At 39.6% G+C, this 25,746-nt stretch overlaps 3 protein-coding genes across 6 annotated transcripts in view; 2 read left to right on the top strand and 1 right to left on the bottom strand.

The window, feature by feature from the left end:
- Positions 1-25,746, top strand: part of LOC121517796 (tubulin alpha chain-like) — a 1,079,624-nt gene that overhangs the window by 696,302 nt on the left and 357,576 nt on the right. The window lies entirely within an intron of this gene.
- Positions 518-11,996, bottom strand: commd7 (COMM domain containing 7). The gene is made up of 9 exons (XM_041799851.1): positions 11,847-11,996; positions 9,722-9,775; positions 9,442-9,544; positions 6,787-6,843; positions 6,541-6,578; positions 4,870-4,960; positions 3,570-3,619; positions 3,431-3,479; positions 518-765 (listed from the first exon to the last, which is right to left on the bottom strand). The coding sequence occupies exons 1-9, from the start codon at positions 11,925-11,927 to the stop codon at positions 689-691; spliced, it is 600 nt and encodes a 199-aa protein (XP_041655785.1). The 5' UTR covers positions 11,928-11,996; the 3' UTR covers positions 518-688.
- The window catches only part of LOC121517788 (DNA (cytosine-5)-methyltransferase 3B-like), a 54,690-nt gene continuing 44,430 nt past the window's right edge, over positions 15,487-25,746 (top strand). For all 4 annotated transcript variants that reach the window (XM_041799819.1, XM_041799820.1, XM_041799818.1 and 1 more), the window contains exon 1: positions 15,487-15,722. In XM_041799819.1, the coding sequence (XP_041655753.1) occupies positions 15,715-15,722 (8 nt within the window). In that variant the 5' untranslated portion in view covers positions 15,487-15,714. The remainder of the gene's footprint in view (positions 15,723-25,746) is intronic.

Genomic DNA, 25,746 nt, shown 5'->3' with positions numbered 1-25,746 from the left:
GAGGTAATTACTTTACATTTTAAAGAATAGAGATCTTGAAGGATGACGAGGACTAGTACACACACGTTAATCTGCCTCCAGGTTTGTACACATCTTTATGTGGTATTTACTCCTATTAAGACTGCCAGTTTTAACCACATTTCATCTGATGTAGCTCCTTATAACCACGTTTTACTCATTGAGTTCCTTACTTCGTATACCTTAAATTAGGCACAATTCTTCACATTTATATCCATATGACAGGATTAAACCGGATCAAACAGGTCTGAATAAGGTCAACTCTCTGCTCTAGTGTGAGTTTTGGATTGAAATACCTTCATTTGCCCCTGGGCTCGCTTTAGTTTCATCATAATGACAGACAGGAGAAGTATCGATGAAACATTGCCTCTGAAAACCGCTTTCCCTCCCTCCAGGAGCAGGAACCAGATGATGGCGTGTGTTCAAAGATGACAGCATGGCCCTCTATTCCCACATAAATCAAAGTTGAACAAACACCCCAGAGTGCTGCGAGTTTTCTCTCATTTTTTTTAATTTGTAGTTTTCAGTACAAAGGTTTTGTGGTAAATAAAAAGTGTTTATCCTCAGTCACCTTCAGTACCACACACACAGAAAATGACACAACACTTATCACACACCCTGCAGGCACATTCTGGCATGTTCATACACACTCTCTCACACGAACACACTCTCAGCTGAAACACTCCATGCTGGCCTTGGCTCTCTCCATCTCGTGTAGGAAGTTGTAAAATTGAGGAAGTGTCAGCTCTGGAAGAGAAACAGGAAATAGTGTATGGATTAAACAGAGAAGGGAGATCTTGTTCCATAATTAAAAGTTAATAACTGCCACTTTGACCTACTTCTGTTACATTTCAGCACACACACTTAAGAGTGTTGAAGCTGAAGATTTTGAAATATCACCCACATATATCAAAAGCTTGCCTTTATCTCCTTCATGTAATACCTATCATGAAAAGTGTTATCTCAATTGGTTGCATAAATTGCTCCATTACTCCTCATCCAAATGATTCTCGCTTATAAATATTTAGGCTGCCAACAAATACAAAACGCTCGACTTCACAAGCAGCGCTTAATAAAGTTACATCAACACCGTAGGGGAAATAATCCATCAATCTTCATTCATTTCACTTCATTTAAAGGCGCCTCCTTGCAGCTTTTGTTTAGACTTATTGACAGAAACAGGTCGGTGGATGCAGTCTGATTGGGGGATGTTTACATTATTTATTTTTGCACACAGAAACAAAATGATTTCACAAAAACCACCAGAGTCTAAATGATTACCCCCCGATGCTAACAGTCTATAGTGTCTCCTTTTCCTGGATATCAGCCTGCTGTCATTTGTTGGAGTTTCCACCAAGTCTCTGACATGTCTGCTGAGGAATCCCAGTCTATTCTTCTTGGGCCAATCTCTAAACCTCCTCCAAAATTGATGGACGTCCTGCATAGAGTTTGGTCTTCAGTTCACCCTTTGGCTTTGATCAGCCAAGTCAATAATGCTCACATTGGTCTTCTGAAGGTAGATCTTCACCAGGAGCCACAGATGTTTTGGGCCGTTGTTGTGTTGGAAGATAAGTGTCAACCCAGACCCAGTCTTGCTTCTGACTGTCAAAATCACATATCCATTCTTCCTGATTCCTTCCACCTTTATCAGCTTCCCAATTCCAGACTTGTTGAAGCATCACCACAGCATGATGCTGCCACTGCCACGTTTCACTGTAGGGACAGTGTTCTTTGGTTATACTCCTCCCTTCTTCTACAAACATCAGCAACATCTCTATGGCCAAAGAGCTCTAGTTTGGACTCATCTGACCAAAGGTCATGCTTCCTGTTGACCTTAGCAGACTTCAGTCTGGCTTCTGATATATATTAAATATACTTGATATGCCGCCCACCCCTACTGCTGAAGATTACAAACTATATCAGTAAAGCAAGGAGAAATTTGGAAATAACAGTGGGTCCCACTGGTTCCCATCATGTTTTCCTTGGAGCACCCCCTACTCCTATGTAAGAAAGGCTATCCCCTCCCAGGACCCACCTGGAAAAATTAAAAACATCAACTCTAATTGTTTACATCAACAAAATCCCAACTTAACAGGCCTACATGCCCTTGTTCTTGACAGGAAATCTGTTTAGGAATTATCAGTCCTTACAACAGGCCACGCTGGAAATAAATAATAATAGAGAGAAGCTGTTTATTTTTATAGAAGGGCTTTTTAAACTAATTGTCAAGTTTTGAAACCTTTTCATTTATGAGAAAATAAAAAACACATTTTAACTTTATAGTCTAGATACACGTGAACCAAAACTGAGAATTTTTGAGATTATAAAGCTGAAAATCCACCCACCACTTTGAGTTTGATTTTTGACATCACACTGATGTAAATTTCTGATTGAGTTTCTAATGTCAAAATGTAAGACTTTTAAACATGGAAGTTTTTTTCATAAATTTCCAACTTTTTTTTCTCAGCTTGCTGTCTTTTTAAATAGATAACTTTATAATACCATAAATGAAGACTTTTTTTCCAAAAATGTTTACCTTTTTGCAAAAAAAAAAAAGGAACACATTCTCTATTTTTCATATTTAGGTTGGCCCTTACATTATCCATACATTTTTGTTTTAAATCCTAATTCAAATCTAATTTTGACGTCAAAGCAAACCGGGTCCTGTGCTCCCACTGAGGCCTTTACCACATGGAGATGAAAACTATATATTTCCGTTTCATTTTGAAAAAGTTTTTCGTAGACATGGGATAGTTTCTTGAAATGTCCGCATAAGTACGGAACCACTGAAAACGCTGTAGTATATATGCCGAGCCTGCCGCTGCCACGGAAATGCACCAAAAGAGAGAAGAAGATCACAGAAAACTGGCCAAAACTTTCTCCTGGTTGCCGTTCTGGTTGTTCTCCAAGTTGGATTTAAGAACGTCTGTGGATGGGGCCTGTGATCTTTGGCGCTCCTCTAGGGGTGCCCGGACCCCAGGTTAGGAATCACTGGTCTAAAAGATGTCAAATGTAACTCTTCATCTCCATGTTATTGGCTTAATTGGATTTTCTCTTTTGTTTTTCCAACATTCACATTCCTGCAGATAATTAATGTCTATTTGTGTTAAGCAACAACAGCTGAACTACGGTGCAGAATTGCACCTGATGGCCATGAATCTATTTCTAATGAGCCTGGTTTACCTCTTGGAATCGCATCAAGCATGACAGCAACTTCAGGAATGCCTGACGGTTCCTGCCTCTGGGTTTGCAACTTATAGTTGTACTAGAAATCCATTTATCTACTGAGCTTTTCCCTGAAATGTTCTCTAATGACACTTCTATTGTTTGGAAGTGAAAAATGCAGAGAAAGTCCCTGGTTCTAGTTAAAGTGTTTTTACAGCATGTTGTTGCAGTCACCAGAAACACGTACCCATGTAGACGTTTTCAGTGGAATTCCCCTTTCGGACCACCAGTTTCAACTGCAAGAGGACAATAATTGTTTTCAATAAAAGTGGCCAAAGATAAGTGCAACAGTCCAATGAATGTGTCATTGTTAGATTTTCTCATACCTGTAGGAAAATGTTCCCCACTTTCTGCATTTCACTGGTGCCGACAGTCACTGTGGAGGTCAGAAAACACCACACAGTTTTTAAAACAAAAGTGATGGAGATTATTAGTTGCACTAAAACTTTTAATGTGCTAAAACTAACGTTTTTCATGCAGTCCTGCCTGAGGACCCCAGATCATGAGAATCCAGTATGGACCTTCAGTCTCGTCCCTTAGTCTCACATTTTTTTCCAGATTCTCTGAATCTTTTGATTATTTGATGCACTGTAGATGGTGAGATATTTGCAGTCTTTGCAATATTACATGAAATTACGCTCAATTTTCAGACATAGCTTTATGTGCAGATTTGTGAACATCTGCTTTACTTCTCTCTAAAATGCTCCATTTATACCCAGTCATGTTACTGACTTGATGCAAATTAACCTAATTAGTTTCAAAATGCTCCCCCAGCTGTTTTTCATGTGTACCACTTACTTTTTCAGCCTTTTGTTGCCCCATGCCAACTTTTTTGAGATAAGCTGCTGCCATCAAATTCAAAATGAGCTAACGTTTGTCATGAAATGGTAAAATGTCTCAGTTTTAACATCTGATATGTTGTTTATGGTCTATTGTTAATAAAAATAAAGGTTTATGAGCTCTGCAAACCACTGTATTATGTTTTTGTTTACACTTCACACATCATCCAAACTTTTTAGAATTGGGGACATATAAGAAACAATTATAAAAACTCTCTACTACTTAACTTACTGATTTCTTGTGCAACTCAGTGCAGGACTTTTTCAAGGCACTATTATGAGGGTGTCCATCTGACACCATAATAAATGTTCAAACTACTCAGGTCTTCATGTGTAACTGGATCCAGCAGAGTCATTCCCAGCATGCATAGGGCCCCCTTGACTTGAGTTTTTTGCATGCCAATGACAGCACAAAGAAGTAAAATGTTCAGCACATACAGCCACTCCTAGCCCCTAATCAGCTGGAGCACTGTGTTTTTTAATTTCAATAGTAAAACATGATGCTAATAAGTCTCCTGCCTGCTGTATTAGCATTTCTAATGCTGGTGACACTGTAGAGGTCATTATGCTGTATGCACAAACAACTGGGCCTGTTAGAGACCCATCCACAGTGTAATGAGAGGCTTATTTTACCCAAAACAAAGAATCAGAGAACAAAAGCAATGCTAATGAATCAGAGAACCTTCTCTGAGCTCATGAATACATGCTGTAGGTTTGAGAGGAGGGAGGACTACAGGCTCCTACAGAAGTTTAGTTCAAAACAAGGTTTTGTTTATCCTTGCCTCACCTCCAAATTTCCACTCCATATCGACCAGCTGGTTTACCATCAGGGTCTGCCCTACAGCCAGTCTGGTCAGCGCTGCATAGTGCTCCCCCCACTGCAAAACAAAGTAGTAAATTTTTATCTATTACTGGTCAGATAAGCATGGTTTTATTGCACAGATGTTAACACTAGAAAAACTGACTAAGGTGGAAGATCACAGGGGATTTTTAAAACATATCCCCATTAAACATTTTATCACATATCCCAGACAACAAAATGCATCTGGACCATCTTCAGGCCAGGTGTACACCAAAACCAAATTGGTAAAACAGATCCATTCTAGTGATTTTTTTTTGCAAGATGTGCCACATTTGGTGTGGCACTCATGACATCTTTTTGGACCTGGTCAAGATGATCAAAAAACAACTGAATATAGAGGCCAAATCTGGGACGGACTTGGATCAGTACAGGGTTAGCTGTGGTCCAGGTTTGCATCAAAGCTGACTGGAGAAGGCGAGCTCAACCCAACAGAATGAAGAATATCGGTGGTCTGATGGACATGTATTTATGGAACAGCAGTTATTATAGCATTATATAACAGCATTATATAATAATGTGATTTATTTGCCTTGTTGGTATTATTTTTGTTATCATTAATTAATTAATTTATTTTTCTCAGCTGATGTGCATCCTCATGAAGTTGAATTTCACTGTTTGCTTCTTATTGTTTTTATAGGTGTTTCCTATTAGACTGTTCTGGTGTTGATTTGTCAACTGGTGTTGATTGTTTTTAAGTGACACAACCACAGGTGTTGTAGAAACGCCAATGAAAACCTCGGTCTGAAAACGCATCTGTTTTGTTTGCTGCTCTCATTTTCTTTTTTAATAAAAGTGTAAAACTTTATGTTGAGTGCCAATTGTTTGGTTTTTGTATCAAAGCTGAGACATAGGCTTTTTTACAGCCTTTTTATATGTGGCTGTAAAAGCTCAAAATAGGGACCTTTAGGAGCGATTACAGCCTCAAGTCTCTCTGATTATGACGTGACGAGCTTTGCACACCTGGACTGGAGGATTTTCTGCCATTCTCCTTTGCAAATCCTCTCAAGTTCAGTCCAGTTGGATGTGGACCATCAGAGGACAGACATTTTCACATCTATCCAGAGATGGGGTTCCAGTCAGGGGTCTGTGTGGGCTGCTCTAGAATATTCACAGAGTTGTCCCTAAGCCACTTCTGTGTTGCCTTTGCTGTGTGCTTAGAGTCATTGTCACATAAGAACAAGCGTGTCCAAACTATGGCCCGGGGGGCAAATACGGCCTGCAGTCAATTTTTGATCAGCCCACAGCAAATTCTAGAAATAAAAAAAGAAATATAGCCCATATGAGATGATGAAGCTTGTGCTTAACTTTGTTGTACTTTTTAGTTTCAGCACTAGCCCAAAACCCTTATGCTGCACCATCAGCCTTTCTCAGAGAGTTTAGAAAGGCTGCTGTTCATAAATGCACCACTGCAAAGCCTGTTTCGAGTGACTATAAGAGCTCAAATTAGGGCCAGGTTTACAAAATACCAGAAAACCCTTAAAGTCTTCCTGAAACTCTTTGAATAAGAGTGACATACATGTGTTGTTCTTGATTTGTGCTTTATACTGTATATCTACACTAAAACACACTGACAAATCAAGTTTAAGTGAAAGTTACCTGCTGTGAAAAGTGAGCTGCCTTGTCTTCATTAACTCCTGAGGAAAAAACAGGAAAGGAGGTTTGGTGTCATGTGTATAAAATCCTCAGTGATAAGCAGAAACAGCGTGGGAATTGGGTGAACAGGACTCTCAAATATGACATGCTGTCATAATAGAGCACCAGCAGGAATACTTAACCCCAGCTCTGGAAAAATTGACCTTTTTGGTAATGATCGACTGTGCGATGAAAGATTCAGACGTGTACCTAATGCCACGAGGTCTTCTTTGATCTGCTCGGCTGTCAGGTTTTTCTTTAGGGCTCCTGAGGAGGAAACAGAAAACGACGAGTGTCAGAGGGACAGAAACTTTCCTGCAGCAAAAGTTCAGTGAGAGGATGAAGCTGAGTCTCGTGGGAAAATTTAACCTCTATTATCAGTTTTATCTACCTGAGAAGAGACAACTGATACTACAGCTGGCAGGGTGAATTTAGTGTTGAACACGTGGAAGTCACAGAGCATCAAACAGAGAGAGACTGGAAGATTGGATGCTCACTTAGACATGCTGAAATAGTTTTCATGTAGGTGCAGTGCTGCTTGAAATGATGCCCAAACAGGCTGATTCCACAACATTATCTCCAGCATTGTCAACAGTGGAAAGTAACTCTTCACTACAAAAATAGGAAGCATTCATAAAGTATGAAGACTTCTTTAACTTTTTCCAATTCTGTTATGTCCCAGCTGTCATTGGACGAGAGGCAGGATACACCCTAGACTGGTCGCCAGTCAATCGCAGGGCTGACATATAGACACAGACAACCAGGCATGCTCACATTCACACCTACGGCCAATTTAGAGTGCTCGATTAACCTAATGAGCATGTTTTTAGTGGTGGGAGGAAGCCAGAGTAACTGGAGAGAACCCACACATGCACAGGGAGAACATGCAAACTCCACACAGAAAGGCCCTCCCTCAGAAAAGAATGCAACAAGATGACATGAAACTAGTTAAATCTGGGGGTGGGTGAGTGGATGACTGAAAACAGAAGAGCCAGATCTCATACAGTGGATATAAAAATCAACACACCCCTGTTACAAAACCACATATTTGTGATGTGAAATAATGTGGTTAAGATGTATCATTACAGAACTTTGTCCACCGTTAATATAACTTAATAAAAAAAACAACAATTCAACTAAAAATCAACAAAGATATTTTAGGAGGAATTTAAAAATAAATGTAAGCCATATTTGGTTGCACACCCCTAGACTAAAGCTTCACTGTGATTTCATTACAGCAATCAGTCTTTCTGGGTAGAGTAAACTTTGCCTGCTCTTGGTGGCAAAATTGTTCAAAATCTGGCGCGCCGGTAGTCGAGTGGTTAAGGCGCATGCCAAATACGCAGGCGACCCAGGTTCGAATCCGGCCCGTGGCACTATTTCCTGCATGTCTCTCCCCGCTCTCTCCCCTGTTTCTGACTCTATCCACTGTCCTATCAAAATAAAGGCCAAAAAATAAATCTTTAACAAAAAAAAAAAATTGTTCAAAATCTGTCTGATAGGCAGAAGCAACCCATCCGGGTATCTCACCCAAACAATGCCAGTCCTGCCCCTTTCTGGGGAAAACGTTCCTTAAAAATTAACAGCAGTCAGTGGGAAAGTTTGGGTCATTAGGGGTTTAAAAGCCTTAAGTATGAAAACTGTACGGTTTAACTGTTATTGTGAGCAAAATTTGAGTGGCCAGTGAGATAAACATATAATGTAGGCCAAATATGAGAAAATACTTTCATTGCAACAGTATGAAATAAACGAATTATTGATGTACATGAAGGTGTGTTCAGGCTCCCTCCGTCAAACTGGACAACCAGTCCTATCTTGTGACCATACCTTCTATGTGTTGGGTCGTATCACTCAAATGTGATTAAAAGGTAAGATAATGTGTGAAAAAGCAGTTAACAGGCAGACAGAATACAACCCCTGCTTTCACAGTGCGATCACTAGCTTAAAGCCATTAGGAAAAGCACTAGTCCAACATTTACCCGCTTTAGTCCTCTCTAGTTTCAGCCAAAAGACACAAACCTCTTCTTTGGCACTCTTTTATCATTTGAGAAAAAGAAACATGCCTAAATTCATGGCTTTTAAGTTGTTTAAGGCACAAAATACAACAAAATGGCTCATAATTGTGTTGTTACTGACATTTTCTAGCCTACCGGCGTTCAATCTGAGGGCTTGTTTTCCCCCAAAAGGGTGCGTTTCCAAAAGGAAATGATGTAGCACTGATCTATAATGAGGGTATTTCCTGTCCACTGAAGTCCACAGTGGAATATGGCATACGCACAAAACAAGCCCTGAAGTTGGCGCTTGCCACTTTCTAAGCTAAGGGTGTGATCTATAAAAACAGACCTGATAGCAAAATGTGTGCATCTGTAAACAACCCATGCAACCCTGCCATACATTCATGATCTAATATCTGCAGATCCTGATAGAATGCTGGTAATATGGTGCATCCCTAATCATTTTATTGTCATATCAGCACTCAAATGTGCTTAAGATTGCTCTGGAGTGTTCTTAGATTTTGTTCTCAGTGAAGAACAAATCACACATTAGAAAACTTTTGTGACTGTCAGAATCTTCTTAAAAATGTTAAGGTTTTATGAACAAATTTCTTCTTCAGAACTGTTGCTGAATGAGGCCCATTGTTATCTCCACATGCAACATGACACCAAAGTCTTCAGGTAAGTTATTTAGAAGTTGAGAGAATGTTTTTTGGGAAATGCAGGAATTCCCAAACTGAAGTAGATAAGATGAGAAGAGGGGACAACTTGAAAGAAATTCCCTCCATATCTCAGAGCCCCACCTGGAAAGAAGAGGGTTTATTATGTTTGTCTTTGTCGTGTGGCTGATGGATGTGTGTGAGTTTCCCACCCTGCGGCACCAGAAGCACGCTCTTCATCAGGTTCCTCAGAGGGCCGGCGCTCATCCCGTGTTCCCCTGCAAACTCGCTGAGCTGCTGCATGAACCGCTCCGTCTGCACACGAACAAAAATACACAAACACACACAGAGGCATGCATTCATTTGCACACGGACACAAAAGGAGAGGCAATATTTTACCTCGGTTCAGTTATCAAGGCTAATCGCTGAGTCCAAAGTCCCATTAACATCAAAATTCTCTGAAATCGAGCGTGTGCTCATGAACTCACTCACCTCTTTTGGCTCCAGCAAGAACTGGAACAGAATTTCAATTAGACGAAGAAATTGCTGCAGAAAGAGAGCAAATAAAAGAAGAAATGTTCAGCTGAGTTTGAAGAAGAATGCATCTGGATCAGGGAATTTAAGATTTATCACCACAACGCTTTAAAACCTGACAGCTGTCGAAATGTGTAATACTTAAATCAGGGATGAGCAACTTTGATTATCAGAAGGCCACGATAACTTTACTCTCAACACCAAAGGGCCAAATCCTTGATGGTTTAAAACCCTTTTCAGGGAGCTAAAGCCCCCCCCTAAATCTTAGCACCCCAAAACGAGTAACAGGGACACACACGTTTTTAAACCTGACTTTATTTCTCTGCTATTTTTTTGAAAAATGCATGATAATCAGCACTATGTCAAACTTATCATTAAGCCTGTTAATGTCGTCAACTAAAATTATGACTAAAAATATTTGTCGACAGTAGGGCTGGGCAATTAATCAAAAAATACTCAAAACCGACGTTTGGAGCCTCCAAACAACATAAACCTGCCCAGTCTATTATTTCAATTTTGTCGCTGTAATTCTCCTTCTACTAATGCATAGTCCCCTTAAAAACACACTACTGGCTGTGTAGTCATGTGATAGGCAGCCAGGCATCGCCAGGCATGCAGCCTTGAAACCCAAAAGGAGAAGTAGTAGTCACATGACACCGTCTCATCCACTCTGCTAAAACTCAAACATGTAGCTGACTGTGCAGCGTGAGCAGCGAAGTTATCATTTACTTTTTATACAATAGAATAAAAATAATCTATTTTGTTAGCAAGTAATATCAGTTGTTTATTTTCCACTTTTCTGGGAAAGTGTGACTTTAAAAAAATTCAGCTGATAATAAATAACTAAAAACTGTTAATCTGTGCAATTTCCTTTCAATTATTTGTTTTAAAATTATACAAATATTTACAGAACAAACTGATTCAGTGATTAGGGGGTGGGATAATCGTTCATCAATCGTAATCGAGGTAAAAAGTTCAATTAATCGTGATTTTGATTTTTGCCATAATTGCCCGGCCCTAGTCGACAGCTGTTTTTCAATGACAAAAACTAGACAAAGACTAACAATAATAGATCTGTGATGACTAAAATTGACTAAAAGTAAGTTTAGGTTTCCTCAAGATGAATAAAACTAGACTAAAATATAGTGTAGTTTTTGTCTGACGTTCAAAATCCGTGATATTTCTTCACTGTGGGTTTAATCGGTTGAAAACAATGATTTATTTTGGCAAGGAAGACCCACTGAGACCTAGGTATTTTCAAAATGACCTTATACAAGTGTTAAGTTATCATTTCACTACTTCTGGGTCATATCAGGTCAATTAAAACTTGATTTCTTTAAATAATAGACCAAATTAAACCAGCAGGAGATAAAGGAAAGATGTGACAAGTTTTGGACCATTTTAGTGTAATGTACTAAAATACGGGCAAGTTCTGCTTGTGCGACGCCTCAAATAAAAAGATTTGTACACTATCATCTTACGGTTTGTTGTTTATAATACGTGTAAACTTTAATGCAAACCTCTGAGCTACTAACTCTGCAGTCACATGATTTACTCGAGCTGTCAACTGATGTTGCTCAATGACGGTGTGTTGGTTTAACTGGTAACCGTGCTAACAGAGGACTTTCAGTCAAACTTTTCGGTGGCAGTCGTAACCACAAGCGGTGTTTAAAACTCAAAAATTCTCGCGTATGCCTCTCTGAACATACATAAACGCATAAATGATACATTGAATTCCACGTTATGGCAGAAATCGAAACAAAAATGCACGCGTGAGGACTCAACAGCTGCTGTAACCACGACAACCACAGACGCATTCGGCTCAAAGTCATCGGTGAGCACGGTCACTGGTGAAACCATAACACCAGCTATGGCTAAAGTGCAGTTAAATCCCGTAAAGTCATTAGAAAGTGTCCCTTTATTTATCTCCAAGTCCCGGTGACTTTGACAGCTGTCTCATCAGAAATTGTCTGCGGAGAGTAAACCACACTTCAGCTCGGTGATACGGCACAGTTATTCAGCTAAACTGATGCTCTCTCGGTTAGCCTTTTGGTTAAAAAACGATAAATTCTTCTAGTCTCACCTGCTCATTGAATTTATTCAGGTTCTGAAAGTCGGTGCTGACAGAGTCAGGTAAAACGTCTTTAGTGAAATGAAGCTGCATTATTGTTAAGGTTATAATTCCCTTAAAAACTGCTAGGGCTTCCTCTGCCCTGTGGTGTAGTCCAGTTCCGGGTTGTTTAACGCGCATGCGTCACTACATAAAAGAAAATTACAGCCGATTCTCTCTCTCTCTATCTATCTATCTCTCTCTCTCTCTCTCTCTCTCTCTATCTCTTTTTTTTTTTTTAATAAAAATGCCATTTAGATGGTTCTAAAACATGTAACAAGTAAATCACACGTCAAATACAAGAAAAAAACCCCCACTTTTTTCATTCTAGGAGTCATTTTTTAACGCTTTCCTCATACTTTTTCAGATTTAAGACATCAACAACATTGATATTAGCTACATTGCAGATATAGTTTACTTCAAACACAACTATATAATAGTAATATAAGAAATATTCTTAAAAAGATCATTGATGTTTTCCTTTACTTGAACTACCCAATTGAAAAATCAGTTTTTCTGGCTTGTTGTATTTCTACTTTACTGTGTAAAACCCTGTTTCAAGCATAATTCAAATACTGATCAGTTGTTTTATAGATGGAACTCATTTATACCCTCAGAAACAGCAGGTTTGAATAGATAAAAACCAGCCTATTAAATAAAACAAAAGCATCTGTAAGTTTAAATGGTCATACAATAACATTGGGCCATATTTCTTGAGTAGAACAATTTCAAGTTGCACATTTAGAAGAGACAGCAAGAAATTATAAGACATTCAATCCTTCCTGTAAGACACAAGCCACAGGAATGGTTTTTGCTCTGCACACGTTTAGTTAGATTCTCTCACTACCTGCTAAAAATGATCACTTCATCATGACTTCAAATAAATAACCTTTTTTTATGGGGGTGTAGAATATTTGATGGTATGCTCCATCAATGGTGCATGGTGCATTAAAGATCTAGTGTGTAATATTCCGCCCATTTTGCTGAACAAACATGGAAAAAATGAAACATAACACTGAAAAGTAAGCTTATCTAAATTAGTGGTTAATCACTTGATCTTGTAAAATTATTTCAGTTTTTTTTTTTCATTTAGAATAAGCCCTTCATTCATATATAGGAAGGGTCCCTCAACAAACACTGCCAGCTTAGATTTTTGCATCTTGCATGTTTCTGAAGAACCACAGGAGGGACTAAATAACAGATACACGATTTAAAAAATTCCACTGGTTTCCACAAATACTACTGGAAGAGACCATCACAATCCAAAACCTGATTGTTAGATGTCACTAATATTCCCCAATTTTACACACAGCACATTAAAAAAGCCACACACTGCTAGAAACAATTCTCCCTGTTTAGACCATAAAGCATTTCAAGATCCAACACATAACCATGTCAGACCAACTAACACCATAAAGAACCTAGATAATGTGACTTAAGATTGATTCCCTCTTGTATTTATTAAGCTTTATAGGCCAACACATTCTGCACGTGTTCCACATTTCCCTTGATGCTAGAGAGCATGAATGTGTAGGGTAGCTGTGCCATTTTTTAAAAAATCCCACAATGCTTGCTTGGAATTCTGTGTGCACAAGATAAGAGGTTAATCGGCCCATCCATGAGTCAGAGTGGAAATTTGTGCAGTTTGGAGAAAATCCCTCAAAGTGAAAGTGAAATAACCAATTAAGAAGAAAGGGGTGAAATGAGGCCTTAGGACACTGATATTTACCTCCAACATCTAATCAGGCTTGATTTATTATTATTTTTTTAGATAATTTCTTTTGGACTTTTTGCCTTTTTTAGATAAGACGGCTAAAGAGAGACAAGAAACACGGGGAGAGAGAGTGGGGAAAGACAAGCACAAAACAGGGCATGGGTCCTGCAACTAGTGCATCAAGAACTCCTGCCTCCTCTGAATACGTAGACATAATGAACAGAGCTGTAGGATTTGTCCATGTTTGCATGGTTGGCACACAACAGGTTAATTGCTTGCTTATTAATGAATTCAGGTGTTTAAATCAGACCTGTTGCCACAGGTGTATAAAATCAAGCACCTAACCATGCAGACTCCATTTGCAAATATTTTTTATCCTAAGTGGGCCTGACTGCATTGTTCCAACTGTGAAGTTTGGTGGAGGAGGGATAATGTTATAGGGCTGTTTTTCAGGGTTTGAACTTGGCCCCTTATCTCCAATGAAGGCCAATCTTAATGCTTCAGCATATCAAGACACTTTGGACAATGCTATGCTTCCAATTCTCATGGCAACAGTTTCGGGAAGGCCCTTTTCTACTCTGCCCCGAAAATTAAAATTCTGGTCTGTTAACTACCTGCATCTATCTATCTATATCTTGTGGTGGACACTAGAGGGAGTATGTCACACACAAAGAGACAGGATGGAAAGAGTGACGTAATGACGTAAGATTCTGTTGTTAGCCGGTGTTCCTTGTTGGTTTGGAGCATGTGTTGGAAGTCAAGAAGTAAACATCAGAGCCTCCATACTCACGCCTGATCGTCTCATTCTTAACAACTTCCACTATCTATTACTCATTTTTATTATTATTATATTAGTATTTGTATTTCTTTTGAAATTGAGTGTCATTTTGAGTCGTTGTTAGTGAGATCAGTCTCTACAGCCTAATCTGCAGCTGGCCTCAAGGGGGCGATTGAGATATTTTGGTTTGACGTAGAGCGTTGACACAGAAAACTGCAGATTAAATCAGGATTGGACTGATAAATTTGTGTTTATCATGCATAGTTTTAACTAATCATGGCTGATAAGTGCATTCCCATAAAAACAGATTGAATTTTAAGTCATTCCTGATAAAACTGTTTTATTGTTAATTGTTTTGGGGGTTGATTTGGTATCTAAAGACAGCAGATACCCTATAAACCACAACATATTCTCTCTCCCTCACTGATTCTGTTTTGGGGGGCCACGTCACTGCTCTACAGAGCGTATGGGCACAAAGGAGAAACACTCCTAAATCTTTTGGAAAGCCTTCAAAGAAGAGTGGCAGCTGTTAAAGCTGAAAAAGGAAGGCCACTTCCATATTAAAGTACATGTACTTAAGTACAATGTCTTTACAGTCCCTGTTTGCATAAAGGTAAGGTGGCCAAATACTTTTCTCTGTACAGTATCTTTACTTCTTTGCACATACATGTGTTTAGTACATTTCCAGTATTCTGGGTTATGAGGGGAAATGTGAGAAACTGTTAAAACTGCCCCCAGTCTCCCCTAGTTTTACACTGAACTTCTGTGTGAAATCTGCATCTGAGTTCAGAGCAACTCGCGGACGTGTAGAGATGAAAACATGGCTGCCAAGTGTTACCGTTAATTCAGTATGGTATGGGGAAAAGGTGAAGTCTAGCGGTGAGGTGCGCTTTACTGGCACTGCCGAGAGAGAGAGAGTGAGAGAGAGAGAGAGAGCGTGATTCAGTAGTAGGCGTAAAAAGGAAAGAGTAGTTCCAGTTTACCCTCCAGGGACAGAAAATGAGAGTTGACATTCTCACCTGCGAGCGACCAATCTGCCCCCCCTCCTTCTCCTAGGTCGAGTATAGAGAGGCCGTCCCACTCTGGAGTTCATCCAGTGAACTGTGGGACACACGCAGAGAGCACGAGCCACAGGGGGAGAGAGAGAGAGTTGCACGGCATAGATCTGCAGCAGCATGCTCCTACAGACTGAACAAGCACGAGAGGACTAGACGGACTCCTGATCTGCGCTCAAGTTCAAACGCTCCTATTCGACTTTTTCAACACTTGTTTTCCCCCACTTCAACTCTCCGGACCCCGGCACACTTTTCTCTTCATTTTCCTATCGTGGATGAGTGCGGGAAGCGTGGATGGTTATGTAAGTTTTCAACCAGGGTGAGGGAGGAGGAGGGCGGTTTTTGCAGGATTATAGGAGCCTCATTCGAGCGAAAAATAATCCAACACTTTACGCACACGCTATAAAATTCCGCATGGTGCTGTATTAGTAGCAAAAATCGTTAATTTGGGTGCTTTCATTTCTTTTATGTGACCGTGCAACTTTGTGAAGTTTGCACCTCGGTAAACCTGTTGCCCATGTGCACGGTAGACCTGCAGAGCTGCATGGAGATGCCTTTGAACCTGTGCAAACAAAAACTCAACCAACGCATTATTATCATGTATGAACCGATATTTATGTAATAAATGTAGAAAACGGTACACTCTGCGCCCAGTGTCATGATCATCGTAATTATCAGTTCAGTATTTATCGCATTGGAATGGCAAAGTGGGATAATAGCTTCTACAAAGGGGGTTTCAGCTCTGGTGCGTCTTTTCCACTTGTTGTAAGGCGAAAATAGAATAAAGTAATTGACTTTATGTCAGAAATCTATCTTAATCATACTGCAAGGGCTGGACTGGCGTTTCCAGAGCTCAACGTGGTCATTTCGATGCGGTTTTGTCGTGCGTAATCGCATTTTTTCGGCCTAACTCCTATGGATTGTTGTCATTATGATTTAACCGTGTACATGCTGCAGGAAGGTGAGCGAACACTTATTTAAAATAGTTTAAACTTGTTTAAGATAACCCGTATGGACTTTTAAGTTGGTTTTGGTGATTGTAGTTGTGATTTAACGCAGTTTTTTTCACCTAAACTCCAACAGTTTGTTACAAAGATGTCACCTTTTAGTCTTGCAGGAAAATGAGTCAACAGTGATGTGAAATGAGTCACAGTGGACACGTTTTAGGTAAGTGTAGATTCGCTATGCGCACCTGAAAATCAAGTGCGCGTCTACTTCCTATAGTTACGGTAAAGCGCTTGAGCGCTGTGAGTCCCTGGTGCATTCAAGTACACACAAGTAAAAGCGGAAATCAGCCACTGATGCCACAACATGTGTTTCTGAGGGAGGTGTGACATTTTTCCGATTTTTCAGTGGATGGAATCCACATTTTTGCCACTACGGAGTCTTTCATAGTATCATTTGGATTATTATATACACGGATCACTATTATACTAATATGGAAGAAAGAAAATGATCAAATGCTGTATTACCATCAAACAGGATTCTACCTACCCCTATGATCACTTAATTCCCTGAATCGCATCATGTTGATAAATACTGACTCAACGTCTGACCAATGAGAGCTGTCTAACAAAAAACAACAATTTCAGGATAAACTAGAAAAAAGATGAACGAATCTTCTGCATTGTTTTGATAATGCCATGTTAGAATCAGGTTCTTCAGGTACTCTTCAGAGTCAGAGAAGGTCCCAACATTGGATGACTTCCTGGTGATTTTAGCCATTTAAAAAAAATGCTACAGTAAGTCAGCTTGAAATAACTTGAAAAATAATAACAGAATACTTGAGAAGTGTTGAACAATACTCTGGTGGACTTTATAGATATCAATTTGATTTTTATTTTTCTTTAATTTTTTAATTGGTGAAATGAACAATAAGAGTGTATTTCATGACTGTAACGTGTCATTATTGAAAAATGCTACAGAACGTCAGCTTGAAATTCCTCACATGTACAATTGGAAAAGTGTTGAACAATATGCTGGTGGATTTTACCCAAACCAGTTTGATTTTGATTTTTCATGATTTTTTTTTTTAATGGTGATTTTAGTGATGAGACCATCTTTCATGACTTTAAAATGTCATTGATAATAGAAATTCACATTTCATATGTATTTACCATCTTCTTATTTTTTTCCCCATTTGACCATTTACCAAATATTGGTAGTTGAAGAACGTTTGATAAGTAAAAATTAAAGAACAACACTGTAAAAATGTTTGTAGTTTTTGTTAATAACCTGAAATTGTTTACTGTTTTCATTGGTCTGACTATATCAGCCAGTATTTATCAAAATAGGTTAGATAGATCCCTGGTGATTTAAAGGAAATTTCTAATTACAGCTCGATTCTTTTTTTTTCTTCCAAATCAGTTTATCAGTGATCCATGTGTATAATAATCAAGATGATACTATGAAAGACTCCGTAGTGGCAAAAATGTGGATTCCATCCCTTAAAAATTTTGAAAAATGACACACCTCCCGCCAGAAACACATGTTGTGACATTTAATTAGCTGATTTCCGCTTTGACTATTTGCACTTGAATGCATCAGGGACTCACAGCGCGCTGGCGCTTTACCGTAACATCTATAAGAAAAGGCGCACTCTATTTTCAGGTGCGGATAGCGAAACTACACTTATCCAAAGCGAGGATGGCGTGGCCCCAGTCTGTCACCGGAGGGCTGACTTTTTTTTGGATGAGGTTTGACTGCAGCTTTGGTTAGTTTAATGTCATTTCTTCTCTGAGTTCCTGTGGTCTGTCCTGTTTTTTCCGTTCCTTTGTTGGAACACGTTCGACCTGTGCAGGTTTACTGACTGAACTTCCGTCTAGGATGTTCCTCACCTGATGATTCATCAGATTAGCATGCATTGGTACACAATTCCAGCGAAAGTGGGTGCAGATAGAAGCACGCGGTGGGTCGTGGAGGGGTGGAGCCTCCAGGTATGTTTTGATAGCAGTGAAGGAGAGGTGAATCAGGGGAATGGTGACATAATTCAGCTGTTTGAATCATTTGATGAGCATGAACAGGCGGGTGAAGGAAGACTTTATGGGTTAACGCATGCCCCAAGGGTTTGGTCGATGGTGCACTTTTGCACCAGTTTATTACACGAGGTTTAAGGGCTGCGTCAGTACTGCAAAAAAAAAAAAAAAGGTTATTGGAAAAATCACCTACATTTCACAGAGGATGACAAACTATAAAGTTTGACCTCAGAGATTTATGTAGCTTTTTAATTCCCCAATTTCAGATATAAACCCAGTTCAAAAACGTTGTCACGCCGTGTTTAATATTTTAGTGTAAATTCCTGCTCAAACACTCAGAAGTTTGTAGCTTCCACTTCTGTTTTGCAGAGCGGTAAGTCCTGGGTGGATTAAAAGGATAGTTATAACAGATTAAAAATGCTCTCTCAGAAGCTAAAGGGGTTCTGGCTTAAGATCTTTTTATTGGAGGGTCATATTTCTTCTATTTGTTGCATGAACTATAAAACTGTTTGGTGCAAAACTCTTAACTTGAAGACCAAATTTTCAGGCGTCAGACTCCTCCATAGCTTGAGCTTTTTAGTCATATAGCCATTTATATCTATGTTAAGCTTAACAGCATTTCCTGAGTTTTCAGTTATCAAGATGAATTTATGAGTTTGACATTTTGATATATAAAATAGACAACTGACATAGTACTAGGCTTGAAATTCAGCCCCAGTTCCAAAAGAGTTGGGACGCTCTGTCACATAAAACAGAATGCAATGATTTGCACATCTTATTTAAGTCATAATTTATTCACATTAGAACATAAACAACATATCAGATGTTAAAACTGAGACGTTTTACCAATTCATAAAATATATTAGCTCGTTTTGAATTTGATGGCAGCAACATATCTCAAAAAAGCTGGGACAGGGCCATGTTTAACATTGAGTAGCTCAGGAGAAATGTTTCTGTCTTACTCAGTAGACTCTTCACAGGACTTGCTGTGAGGGGAGTTTTGTGTAGTTTTGTTCTACCTTGACTTTCTCTTTTCACGTCATGACTCAGTAGACGTGTGTTTGAACATGGGCTGTTGGTTCAGATTAATCCTGAGCAGATCAGACCTGTCGCAGGTGTTGGTGGTTGTATTTCTTTGACCTGGAGCAGCCTATAATGAGATGAATGAGTCACACTGTGGTTTTTAATAAGATGAAGGTTGGATGATGGCAGTTGTTGATAAAGTGCCAGACACACTCGTCAACACTGCTTCAGACTGTGCCGGCTCTCTGGGGTCAGATCCAAGGTATGCTGTGTCCTGGTTCTGACGGGGATTTATCGAGTGTGAAATAAGATGTGACACATTCTCGTACAGAGATCTAGATCACTTGATTTTTTTATGAACCATGTCACATTTCTCTATTGTAGAGATGCGAGATGAAAATCAGGGCTAATGGCTATGATTAAAACAACAATCAGCTGATGGCTGTTTACAGTGCCAGTGCTGTGTTGTCTTCTAATTCTTTCTAAATGTTTATTTAAAAGCTTCTGATTGTGCTCAGAGATGGTGAAAGGTCTCCGTTATGTTAGAACATAGATCCAGCATTGCCTTTGCATGAGGTCTGTTTGTTCAGGTGACTTTTGCATGTTCAATATCATGGTCACAGTAAATAGTGTGGTGAAAATACAGTAGGATTCAATTAAGACTATTATAAATAGAAAAAAATAGGATACAACTGAAATTAAAGTAGGAGGTTTATACAGGTATGAATTTCTGTACATTGAAAACACATTATGGTGACATGTATTGCTATTAAATAATATGTATTGTACATTTACTGGCAGACAATTGTGTACACATCAGTGGTGACATAAACATGGAGTAGTGCAAAATAGTAAAAAAAAGATTATAAGTGAAATATAGCAGAGCAACATAGATTATATACAGATATATAGACAGAGCTTTATTAGAGCTATATATTTATAATATGAATATATATTATGAATATTAATGGAGCATTGGTGTGAAAATTAGAGAATCTCTGCTCAAAGGACAAGGCCTAAGGTCAATACTGGATGCAGGTTAAAGCTGTTTGACGCAAAGAAGAAGCCCTATGTGAACACGATCCAGAAACGCCACTGTCTTCCTTGGGCCACAGCTCATTTAAGCACAATGGAAAACAGTTCTGTGGTCAGATGAATCAAAACTTAATATTCCCATACCATGGACACCATGTCCTGTGGACTAAAGAGGAGAGGGACCATCCAGCATCAGAGCACAGTCCTAAATCCTGCATCTCTGATGGTAAGGGGTTGCATTAGTGCCTATGGCGTGAGCAGCTTACACATCTGGAAAGACACTAGCTGTTTCTCAAAGTCCTCCTTTATTTGTAGGAAGGATTCTTCTGAGTCAGAGCCCTTGGAGGCAAGGTCAGAGGCCCTGGCAGCTCTTGAACACACATTTTGGACTGACTAGTGAGGTTACATGATTGCATCATGGCCAGGCCCGTATACATGGCAGCAGCAGAAATCGTGAAGGTTAGGGGTACTAATAACAACACGTACAAATTTTACCCAACAGCAACCATTATACTATTATATCATATATAATTGTATTAACATATTTATCATACAATATAATTATACTTTATTACAATCTAAATATATAATATGGCACGACTTTACTTTTAGCCAGCTTTACTTTGATGTCGTAAAATAATGATAACATATTTACCATGGAAACGGGGCATGTAAAAGTGTTTTTTGCTCTTGATGAGCTGGCTTCCTCCTGACATTGCACTGTTTATTCATTCATTTTCGAAGGAAAAGAAAATGGTGTGCATTGGATTGTGGTTAATTCCTGTGAGTGCAGGATACATATGTGCATCCTTGAAAATTCTCAGTTTGAAGGACTCTGTCATTGGAAAAATTTCAAGGATCCTGAATGTTAGAACAGTCCTTCGACAGCAGTCGATGCATAGTATCCTTTAAAAAAGGCCATATGGGGATTCTTCCTTGGCTTTGAGAAACAGTTAATATCAATGCTGAAATGTATGTAGAAGTTTTAGATCAGCATATGCTCCCATGCAGACAACGCCAGACAACAGGAAAGCCTTGACTCTTTCAGCAAAAGAGCGCTAAACCACATACAACATCCATCACAACAGCATGGCTTCACGGAAGAGGAGTCCAGGTGCTGAAATGGCCCACCTGCAGCCCATAATTGAATTGAATTGAATTGAATTGAATTTAACATTGTCACCATGCAGCATTTATTTTATGGGTATGAACAGTAAATATATTGAGGATATATATGATTAAATTAGGATATTATTAGGATATATTTGTATATACATATAAATATACTTCTATATGTGTTTTCACATGTATTTTTGACACTATATCACTATTCTAAAACTTGTAATATTACGTAATATCAAAATATAAAAATCTTGCACTATCTTGCTGGATTCCCAGTATTTCCTAACTGCTTTCATAAGTACGTATTTTGGATAATGTAGTGTAAAAAATGACAGACAAAAGGTAGAAAAAGTTTTGAATATGCTTGCTTTGAATTGCTTTAATCAACAACTGCACATAACATGTATGTCAGGTTGTTCCCAAATGGTGTGGTAAGGCGAGGTGTGCACTGTGACTTTGAACACACCATTACTACAACCAACGGCAGGTTAAAGATGACATGTTAAAGAGGCATTTTTGCACGGATATAAGCATGCTGTGCCTTGAGATTTTGGCTTGGTTTTAGGTGTGCCTTTTAAGCATTTGAAAACCACTGATCTAGAGTATGGCATGTTAGTTCAGTGCGAGGACAGACGTGACCCTGCTGCTGTTGTCCAGTCTGCTGGCAGTCTAAAGCATTCAGATCTGCAACTGGGTGGGATGAGGCGATGGCTGAATGAGCTCGGGTTTGTAGATCCTGTTGACCTCATCAGTCGTGATGCCACCTCACCAGCACACCACAGCAAACAGAAAATAGTACTCAGCAGAAAAATCCATGTCAGGTGGGCTGCAAAATCTTTGAATGTCTCTCTTTCACTTCTGGCAGGATGGGATGAAAATCCTTCTGCTCTGTGGATCATATAGGCAGGGTGTTCCGGGCTCTGATTTTTTACAAACCCCCAAAATCAAACATTTCAGCCTATTTACCGCTGTTAATTCTTGTGGATTATGTTAGATAACACTATTTAAAAGTCCCAGAGGCCCAGAAGCCTGGATGAGGGGTGTCCACTGCAACAGGATGTGGTTTTAATGCACACTTAATAACAGTCTCTGCAGCTTCTCTGCATTGGAACTGATGATTTGATGGAAGTGCATTGCTAACTTGGTAGGAAAACATTGCATCTTTATTTTAGTGTATTTAATCAACTGTCTACTCCATAGTTTAGGAGTTTTAATCCAAATGGCCAGTTTTATGACAGTTACACTGAGGGTTAATCTGGCTCCATTCAGCCTGGTGGAGGATGTACTGTAAGAGCCGGCGTGCATTCAGAGTTCAGTGTGTACAATAGGAAACAAAGCACACAATGTATAAAGTGTAGGCCCCGATCTGAGCTGGAAGGGGCCATAAAGTACATGACAGACAAGGAATGCGGCCCCCAGAGAGAGACCCCCGAGGAGCCGACCCCCCCTCCCTCTTATCACACACACTCGTGCTCGAACCCTTTGGGGAGCGAACAATCCTCTCTTGCAATGCAGTGCCTAATCTCTCGCCACCAGACACATCTTTGATGTGGGGCCCCCCCACCTCTGTCCTCTGTGTCCCCTTTCCGTGGGCCCCTCACTCTGCCCTCCATCCTTCCTCAGCTTTCCCGATTCAGCCTCACTTCCACCTTTTCTCTCTCTGCTTCTGCAAGCTGAAAAGATGCAGAAAGACACAATGCAAAGAAAATTGCATTCCTGAAATATTCAGTTAAAGACAAATCTCAGGATGAAGTGAACGTAGGAGCAGAGGTGAGAGAGCAGGTACGTCTCGAGGGTTTTTTTTGTCGGTGTAAGGTCAGAGTGGTGCAGGAGGGAGTCAACTTCCCCATTTGAAGGGTGAACTCCCTCACCTCTCTTCCTCTTGAGGTGAAAGGGGGAGTCCCTCTGATGAATATGCACCGACGTACAAGCAGAGAGCACAAACCTCTGCACATGTTGGCGCATGCAGATAAAAATGACATCTCTGCAGTGTTAATTCTGACAGCTATTAGTCTTAGTCTTAAGTCCAGTCTTCCTCATTGAAAAAAGGTACACTTCTATCATATTTTCCTCAACAGAATTGTGCTGCATGTTTGAAAGAGTATTAGTAAGTTCACGGATGGTTTTTTCCACTTGGCAAAAGTCGTCAGTTACCTGAGGCCTCATGCTCCAAGGGGTGTGGAGGTTCAGTCATTGTGGTTGTTCTTGATTTAAAATCACTGTCAACAACTAAGACATGCACTTTGAATGTAAAACAGGGGCCAAAAGGGAAAGAAAAGCATCAAAGCCTCTCAAAATGTCACACTCATATCAAGCAAATCATAGCTAGGTGGGTTCAGATTACTGCATTTGTACCTGTAGGTGGGTTTGTTTTGCAGCAGTGACACGGAGCATCCATTACAAATTACAAAACCAAAGTATCATGAATCTACACAGCAGAGAATAGAACACCGACTAAAACATGGAGAAAAAGTCCCATCTGGCGTAGGACCATGTAAAGATATTAGGACGTGCTGAGTTTGATTCATGATGCTCTTTTAAGAGCTAAAGGATAACTGCTGGGTAATATTTCACATTTGGGTTTGTTCTTTGACTCTGTTGATGCTCCAGAATATTTTGTTTACTCACGAGAATCACAAGGTCTGAAAACAAGGGTAAAGTGTGGTAAGAAATTGAACATTTTTTGTTTGCAGTAATGGAAATGAAGACACATTTCTCCTTGTACCTTTTGGTTTAACTGTATTTAAACATGTCAGTGTAACAGATCTTCTGTCTTGGAGCTGGAGCTTTCTGCTTCTACATATGGTACAAAAGTATTCCCCCTTCCTTATCTCTTTCTCCTTTTTTGCATATTTGTCAAACTTAAATTTTCTCAGATCATAAGTTGAGTGAATAGAAAATATAGTTTTTAAATGATGATCTTATTTATTAAGGGAAAAAGCTATCCCAACCCACCTGGCCCTATGTGAAAAAGTCATCGTCCCCTAAGCCTAATAACCGGTTGTTCCATCCTGTCCTTCAGGATATTCTGGTATAGAGCCGAAGTCATGGTTCCATCAGGTCCAGAAATGCTGTGTTAGTTTTACTCCAGATGTAATGGAAAGCACACCTTCCAAAAAGTTCAACTTTTGTCTGGTCAGTCCACAGAATGTTTTCCTTAAAAGTCTTGGGGATCATCAGGATGAGCCTTTGTGTTCTCTTTGGTCAGCGGTGGTTTTAGCCTTGGAACTTTCCTGTGATTCCATTTTTGCCCAGTTATTCTTATTGTTGCATCATGAACTCTGACCTTAACTGAGTCAGTGAGGCCTGCAGGTCTTTAGATATTGTTCTGGGTTCTTTTGGGACCTCCTGGATGAGTCATTCATGCGCTCTTGGAGTCGACCACTCCTGGGAAGGTTCACCACTGTTCACAGTTTTCCCCATTTGTGGATAATGGCTCTCACTACAGTTTGCTGGAGCCCCAACCTTAGAAATGTCTTTGTAACCCTTTCCACACTGAAGTCAATGACTTTCTTGAATTTCTTTAGATGGGTGCATGAGGAGTATTTTCACGGAGGTTAAAAGACAGTGCTGTGGCAGCAGGTAGATCTGTTGGCCACTCTGTACAGGCTTGTTTGACCAAATATTGACCCGTCCTCTCCCTCAGATTTCAGCTCTACTCAAACTGCACATGTCCATTTTAACAAAAATACATTCATGTGCAGCAGCATGGAGGCTCCAGAGAATCTAGTCACACAAAGAAGCACGTGAATAATGCATTAACAAATGCATACACATTCACTTATCATTTTCACTTATCTTTAAAACATACAGGCACAAAAACACAGAAGCATGCATGCATGCTGAGAGGCCTGTGTATCTGTTTACTTCAGCTCTGTGTGGACACGTCAGGACCTCTTTCTTGTTCTCTTCTCTCTTTTATTTATTTATCTTTCAAGCCACAGTACTGTATTTCTTTGACAAATATTGATCTTGCCTTTAGAAAGAAAACTAGATCTAAACTCCACAGAGACAGAAAGACACAAAAGAATCTAAGTGATGCTGCTATGTGGCTGTTTTGATCCACAACATCAGGCTGTGATTTAAAAGGTGCATCAGGTTACTCTGGATAAGTGCACCCGTATTTTATCCATGTATATTCTTGTTACTATTTTGAATAAGTGCATTAATG

Source organism: Cheilinus undulatus, linkage group 11 (genome assembly GCF_018320785.1).
Source record: "Cheilinus undulatus linkage group 11, ASM1832078v1, whole genome shotgun sequence".
In the NCBI taxonomy this organism is placed as follows: Eukaryota; Metazoa; Chordata; class Actinopteri; order Labriformes; family Labridae; genus Cheilinus; species Cheilinus undulatus.
The sequence above is the reverse complement of the archived record's forward strand: the minus strand, read 5'-3'. Positions and strand labels throughout refer to the sequence as shown.

What these genes read in the sequence shown, in the direction of transcription:
- commd7 (XM_041799851.1), bottom strand. Translation starts at nt 11,927, where the DNA reads ATGCAGCTTCATTTCACTAAAGACGTTTTACCTGACTCTGTCAGCACC. An exon ending in CAGCTCACTTTTCACAGCAG is followed by an intron (nt 4,961 to 6,540) that starts GTAACTTTCACT and finishes TTTGTTTTGCAG; the next exon opens with TGGGGGGAGCACTATGCAGC. An exon ending in TATGGAGTGGAAATTTGGAG is followed by an intron (nt 3,620 to 4,869) that starts GTGAGGCAAGGA and finishes TGACCTCCACAG; the next exon opens with TGACTGTCGGCACCAGTGAA.